This window comes from Aplysia californica, unplaced genomic scaffold (assembly GCF_000002075.1).
Source record: "Aplysia californica isolate F4 #8 unplaced genomic scaffold, AplCal3.0 scaffold00250, whole genome shotgun sequence".
NCBI classification, from domain to species: Eukaryota; Metazoa; Mollusca; class Gastropoda; order Aplysiida; family Aplysiidae; genus Aplysia; species Aplysia californica.
The window spans coordinates 716264-723716 of NW_004797520.1; the positions used below are offsets into that span (position 1 = coordinate 716264).

Here is a 7453-nt window from a genome sequence, read left to right on the forward strand (position 1 = left end):
CTTTATTGTCTATCTCTCATTCTGTTATACGCTGTATATGTCCCGATTCATACTCCACACATCTCATCTCGTGTATGGCCTTCTATCAATAATCTCGCTCCACTCCGCTCTGTTATATAGGTCTGTAGTTTCTGCTTGCCCCCACAGCTGTTAGTCGCTCCTCATGGCCGCCCGATCATAGCCGGTACTTCGAACGGCGAGCCGGTTACAAAATTAATACGCTCTCGGACCTAATGCCTCAAAGTACGTCCATAGGGCCATTTAAAAACGGGGGGGGGGGGGCGACGTAAAAAAATCCAACAACAGAGAGAGAAGGAGAGGGAAATTGAGAGATGGATAGAGGGAAATTGAGAGATGGATAGAGGGAAATTGAGAGATGGATAGAGGGAAATTGAGAGATGGATAGAGGGAAATTGAGAGATGGATAGAGGGAAATTGAGAGATGGATAGAGAGAAAAACACACAGAGAGAAACAGAGAGAGAGAGAGAGAGAGAGAGAGAGAGAGAGAGAGAGAGAGAGAGAGAACGAGAAAGAGATAGAGAGAGAAAGAGAGAGAGAGAAAATCAACCGTATGATTTCAAAACAATAACTACGGTAATCAGAGTGCGAAGGAATTATTTCTGTTTTCCCTGACTTGCCTGTCGAGAGCTCCTTACCCACTGACCTAAAAATATCTCCTTAGATCTGTGTCCTTACCTTTTCCCGGACATCCGTTAGGGTTGACCATAGAGGTGTTGAAGATGTCTCTGTAGTAGTTGATGTTAGCGTGATTGACCCCGTCGTCAAAGGTCAACATGACCATCTGAGGAACGTCCTTGACCTTCAGGTCGCCTGGAATGTCCTTGCCGATACAGCGGCAGTCTGGCAGCTTGCACCATTTCTTGCTGCATTTTCCTGTTGGCGTCATCAGTTTGGATATTCATTCAGGACAGTTATTTCAGTTTGGCTTAAGCGACTCTTCCAACCTTCCTCGTCTCTCTTTCTCTCCCTCCCCTCCTCTCTCTCTCTCTCTCTCTCTCTCTCTCTCTCTCTCTCTCTCTCTCTCTCTCTCTCTCTCTCACTCCTCTCTTTCTCTATCCATTAATCTCCCTCTCTCTCAATCTCAGCTATCTCTCTCCCTCTCTCTCAATCTCAGCTATCTCTTTTTTTTTGCTCCTCATTCTCTCTCTCTCTCTCTCTCTCTCTCTCTCTCTCTCTCTCTCTCTCTCTGACTCTCTGTCTCTTTCTCATCCTCTTCCCCTCCCCCCCTCTCCCTCTCCCTCTCTCCTTCTCTCCGTCTCTTACTTTCTCACGGAGCGATATCCCGGAAAAGCATCTGGGAAATTCTTGACATCAAAAAGCAGGACAGCATTTTAAAACCAAAAGTCGAAGTTCTCAAAGGGTCAAATACGGAGATTCTGTTGTCTACGTTCAAAAGGAATCAACTTACATCATGTAGCTGGACTGACTAGATCTATGTCGTACAAATGTGTGGTGGCAGAATCTCAAAGGAAGTAATTTTTTTTCTGAGTCGTTCTAGGGGAATCGCAAAAATGGCGCATCAAATAATATTAATGCGCTACAAGGACATCCTAAAAACGTCTCTGAAGAGCTTCAACATGAATTAATCTCTCCGATACGGTAGGACCTAGATCTAGCTCCTGACATATCAAGCTGGCGAGGAGCAATCACAGAAGATAGAAAATCATTATGGCGATTTATGAATTAGAAATGCCTAAGCTAAGTGAGACTCCCGCAAGCTGCGTACATCCAGACGTGGAAATGAAACATTTCAAATGGCAAATACGTGGCAAACTCATCTCTGCCAGAAGTGGTGCCATTGGCATTTGGCAGAAGCCACGCGTCATCTTAGTTTTTATTAATTTCTTCTATTTCTCTCCTGTGGAGACACATTGGTCATCGTCTCTCATTGACGGACAAACTGTTGTTGTTGTTATTATTATTATTACTATTATTATTATTATTATTATAATTATTATAATTATTTTTATTATTATTATCATCATTATTATTATTATTGTTATCATTGTTATTATTGTTATTATTGTTATTATTATTAATATTATTGTTGTTGTTATTATTATTATTATCACCATTATTGTTGTTGTTGTTGTCATTGTTATTATTATTTTAGATATTTACAAAAACTTGTATTACTTGGAGAAGTGTTCCTTTGCAGTTTCTTTCTTTCTTTTTTTCTTTCTTTCTTTCTTTCTTTCTTTCTTTCTTTCTTTCTTTCTTTCTTTCTTTCTCTCTTTCTTTCTCTTTCTTACTTTCTTTCGTTCTTTCTCTCCTCCGCGACCTCTTACCCCTCTTAGTGCTGTACTTCTGCACCGGTGACTTGTACGCGCTGATCTTGTTATGGGAAAACTTCTCCGACCGGTGCAGGGAAAACCTGCTGTCCTCGTGGGCCGCTGGGGCGTTCACCCGCGACGTCTGCCCGTCGTTGGAGGAGAGTGGACGCCGGTCAGTGGTCGGGTGGAGGTCAAAGTTAGCAGACGGCGTCCTGGTGCGGTAGTTGACCTTGACCCTGGGGCTGTGTGGCGCGTTCCTTGGCTTGTACTTGTTGGGTCTGCCTCTCCGGTGAGGTTTCTTCGTGTTTTTGGAAGCAGAAGAGCGCGGGGGTTTTGTGGCAGGGCGCGGAGGGTTGGTGGTGGCGGCAGGTTTTGTCCACCACGGCGGGGAGGAACCGGAAATTGGCCGGACTGTCTGTGAGCGGCCAGGTACACGATCCGTTTTCTGCCATTTACTTCTCGTGGTTGCCTTGGGCGACGCTTCCGGTTCCTTATTGTTGGGCTGTTTGGGGTAATAGTCTGGGATACCTTTCAGGCCGTTGTCGGAGATCCAGTCGTTTCCCCAAGCTGAGATCTGTTGGGCTTTGTTTGCACTGTCAGCTTCTTTTTGACGTTTGTTCTCATTATTTAGCATATACGCTGACTGTGACTTTATGGCTGAGTTGTACGGTCTGAAAGGCGCCGATTTTGGTCTCGGAACGGGTCGGGCTGTCGGTGAGAGCGGCTTGAGACGAGAGTTTCTCTCAGTGCCGCGGGTGGCGCCATTTCTGAAGCCAAATCTGCTGTGGAGGTAGCGGTTGTTATTGGAGAACCGGGAATACCCGTGTGTCTTTCTGTCTTCTTGAACGTTGTCTTGGGTGTCCGCGTGCTTGTTTCTTTGAGAGGCGGGAGGGGTCGGGGCTACGGTTGATTTACCGCGAGGACTTGCCGTGTACCATTTACTATTGCTCTTTGATCTTGATTTGTCTTGTGCGCGTTGATTCTGGAGAGGGGAGATGACCACAGATGTTTTAGTTGGGGCAGCTGCATTCCTCACGCTGTAGCCTGCACGGTTGGCCGGGTTAGGGCTAGAGTAAGGGTTGGGTATGCGGGAGTGGTAGGACGTGGCTGAGATGTAGGGGTTCTTGTTCTTGTTCTTGTTTCCCTGACCTCGTTCTCGCGATGACTTCCGGGTCTGGCCTCTCTTCAGAGACTTTCCCCAGCCGTCTGTACGTCTGGGAGTCGCTGCCTGTTGTCTTCCCGCCGCGTCGTTGTCATGGTTGCGTCTGTCAGTCTTCGGCGGTTTAAACGGGCTTCCCTTCTTGTTGTTCACAGAGTTGTTGTTGTTGTCATGGTTACGCGGTTGTTGCCCGGACAACTGGTGAGATGATGCTACGTAGGGCACAGCGACATGGTAACCGACGTCAGGATCTCTGGTGGCGTCCATCCCGGGTAGCTGGTCTCCTTGGAGACGGACAGAGACGGAGTCATAACGGGGCGCCTGCGGCTGTCTCTGCCTGCCGCCCCTGTAGTGGAGATAGTCGGTGGCAGGGACGCGTTGCGTAGCAACAGGAGTAGTTCTTCTGCTAACGCCGCTGTGAGTGATGTAAGGGTTTCTGGGAGGGTTCACATTCACCGCCTCGTTTCCCTCCACGATTTCTTTCCGCGTCTGTTCCGACTCCAGCAGACAGTTGGCCGACGAGGGCCAGTCGCAGGTCTGTGTTCTCAGGTTGAAGTGCAGCATCCCGGGGCAGGCCATGGTGTACTCGTTACTCCCGATACAGATGTGGAACAAGGCCGGGTTGTAGTCGTCGCAGACGTAACGGTTCTTGATCCCGCCACACGGGGCGTACGCCTGGACACACAGGACCAGAGCCGTGTGGAGGAGGAGAAGCTTCAACAAGATATTTCCTAGTGCCATGTTGCTCAAAAGTAACACACACTTCATCAAACTACAGCTCTGTATATTTGTTCGTGGAATTATACTGCAGTGCGTATAAAGTAAGAGTAAGAGAAAAATCAATCTTAGATTTACAAAAACAGGGTACAATACGAAACAATGGTCGCTCTATAAACTTCACATGATCACTTTAATATAAGAATTTTTAAAGCACACCCTCACTTCGAAAACAGCAGGTTCCTTGGGCAGTCACTTCAGAAAAAATAGATTTCACTTTTGTTTACTTTAAAACACAGAAAGATGTCCGCTGACCACACGAGCAGATTTAGGAAAAGTAGATTATAAGTAGAAAAGTTGCAGCTTAAGGTGCACAAACGCAACACGGCGAAGAGAAGTTGTAGATGTGTGGTCACACTTCAGGTCCACATAAACTGACCACAGAAAAGGAGAATGTCTCTCGCCAGTATTATGAGAAACTGTTACGTTAGTAGAGAATAATTGTTACTTTAAGTTTCAAAAGTTGTGCACAGTTTCCCATTAGTTGTAGAGTCCAGTCCCCTCGGCTGCCCCTGCCCACACTGCCGCTGTGAGCGCTCACGGATTTCCTAATGACATCGTCTGAGCGGAGAGAAATGACAGGTTGCCATATCACGACCTCTCCCCACACCGGCCCGCCACCGGTCTAGATGTTTGAACAATTGTTCAAAGAGAGCTGTGTACTGGCGAAATAAACAAGTTGGTGTTTGTTAACATCCTTCCATTTCGCCCCCCGAAAAGTTAGATTGCTCTGCATGCTCTCAATATGGAGGTACGCCCCGGACCACAAATTTGTGAGACGAGAAGGTCTCCATGAGAGCAGGTCTTGTGTCAACCTGCGCGCCCGACAAACTGGGCCAATTGTGGAGGGGCGGTTGATCTTACGTCGCTGTTTGATCTCGCTGTGCCAGGATTGTAGACGGACATTTGTTTGGACACGAGGAAAAAGCCCTGGACAAATAAACAAACGGCATGCCCCAGGTTGTCCCGGTGAAAGCAGGCTATGGGCCCAGCCGTGGGCGAGATTTGATCGCACAATATGGCGCTCAGAGTTTCAAGTGTGATTGGATGTAACCATTCCCCCCATCCCACACTCCCTCCCCTTGCTTCCTCTCCCCCCTCTCGCCCCCTCTGCATCTCACAGGGGGGGGGGGAGGGAGTGTGAGGTTGAGGGCGAGTGGTTATCGTGCCCCGCCGTGCCGTCTAGACCACGAGAGGCCTCATGGGATGCCGTTCGAGCCCTCGGTCAGTGGTCAATGTCAGACCAAAGTTTCGACTGGTCAGAAATGAGTTAGTGCACAGAAAATGTAGTTCTCACGGAGTCATGACTTTTAGAGGCAAATTCCTGACCTAGTTTTGTGACAAAGACAGAGACAGCCAAGGTAACGAGTGGGTTTAATGTCACTTTCTCTGGCATTGGATTCATTAACCCCAACAACAGGTCTGGCCTTTTTTTCTGACGTAGCTTTACAGCACACACTCAAAATCAAAGACGTCATTTTTGAGGTCCCACCTGGCTTTTGTGGTGTAGCAGTTAGGTGCCTCGCTGTCACACACAGAAGTCAAGTAAAGTTGTTCCCGCATCCGATCCGGACATTGGGGATTGCCTTGTTAGTGAGACAATTTCCTTTGATCTTCGGCATATTGTGGTAGGGTGGCCAGTTCCTTTCCACGCCGCCTTTACTTCCCCAACTCGAAGTCAAGTACCCATTACTGCTGGGTGGGCAGGAGGGGGCAAAAAAAAGTTCTGTGTCCCAAACGAGGCTCGAACCCGGACTTCCCCCTTCCGAGACGAGCGCACTAACCGCTCCGCCACCGCACCCACACACACAGAAGACAGAGCTCAATTCCTATTACGTGGGGAGAGTTTTTGTCAAGTTTCTCCGACTTAACATTTCTGCCATGAGGTTGTGTATGCCGTAATATTATCCCTCTCAGCCCGGGCGAGCTCAAACAGGCAGGGGTCGAACCAGCTCACATCCTAAATTATCTAAACAATGTCGATGGATGGCCCTCTACCAAAACTTCTACAATTATTGTTTTTTCCCACCTAGTGTGTGTGCTCACTTTCTACAGGCCCAACAATTCCTCTTCTCCCCCCCCCCCCCCCAACCCACAACTTTTTTTCGAACTCGAACTCCTCCCCCCCCCCCCCCCCCCTCCAAGTTCAATTTCGTCCAGTTTCGGGCAGGCGTTCGGCGTTGCGTCAACTCGCCGTGTCTTTGTTTTGGCATGTGCAGTTTGCTGACACTTTCCATCGGGACTCGCTGCTCTTAACCCCTTATGCCCATATTTAGCCGTGTGCGAGAGAAGAGATATTCCGTGGGTTTACTTTTTTCTCTTTCTTTTTTGTAATTCGGAAAAGGGACCAGGATTTTTGTGTGATTCAAATCTAAACAGTGTTGCTATTTCGATGACGCAGGTGCGGTGCATGAGGAGAGGACCGAGGAGGGGATATCGGACCGTTGTTTATTGTGTGTGAGTGGACGAGATCGGCGCCGGACGCCAGACGGAGATCTGTGCCAAAGAAACGCCGGATTGATCAGGTGGTGAGATTCATCTCCGGCCTCTTTTTTCGAACGTTTCCTTTTTTTGAAACCGTGGACACCACGCGGAGAGAGAGAAAGTGAGAGAGAGAGAGAAAGAGAGAGAGAGAGAGAGAGAGAGAGAGAGAGAGAGAGAGAGAGAGAGAGAGAGAGAGAGGCACGTCACAGGTATACAGACAGACAAAAAGACAGACAGACAGAGAGATACAGATGGACGGAAATATACAGAGACAGTCAAGAGAGAGTAAGAAAAAGATAAAGAGAGTGAAAGAGACAGGCAGATAGATAGATAACGAGAAAAAAAACTGAAGATTGAAACACTATCATAGAAGGAGAGAAAGTGAGACAAAGAATCAACAGGACCTGCCAGTGGCGCCCTCTAACTACGTCTATGTACCGTCACAACAAAGGGAGACAACAATGGCCCCCGCAGAGTCGGCAACAAGGCGGACACACGCTCTCCAAACGACGCCTCGCACATAAGTCACGTGACGGGAGATCCGCGGGAATCAGTTCCGCCCCGTGGGCAATTAGCCATTCCTGGAGCAAGCCGGACGTTTGTTCCCCCTGTGGCCGGACCAACGGCTCACACTGTGCAAGCACGGCCATGGTGGCCGCCACAGAGTTTAGTAGTAGGTTTTAGTAAGGTTTTACCGCGCTCGCAACTGCTGAAGGTCATATGAGCGCCAAGGGGTGG

The 7453-nt window shown here is 48.4% G+C and overlaps 1 protein-coding gene across 1 annotated transcript in view; it reads right to left on the bottom strand.

The window, feature by feature from the left end:
• LOC101853326 overlaps positions 1 to 4195 on the bottom strand; it is a 5827-nt gene extending 1632 nt beyond the window's left edge. The window contains exons 1-2 of the mRNA XM_005100543.1: positions 2311 to 4195; positions 698 to 895 (exon numbers count right to left, since the gene is read on the bottom strand). Of these exons, the coding sequence (XP_005100600.1) occupies positions 698 to 895; positions 2311 to 4195 (2083 nt within the window). The remainder of the gene's footprint in view (positions 1 to 697; positions 896 to 2310) is intronic.
• Between the last annotated feature and the right edge of the window lie 3258 nt (positions 4196 to 7453).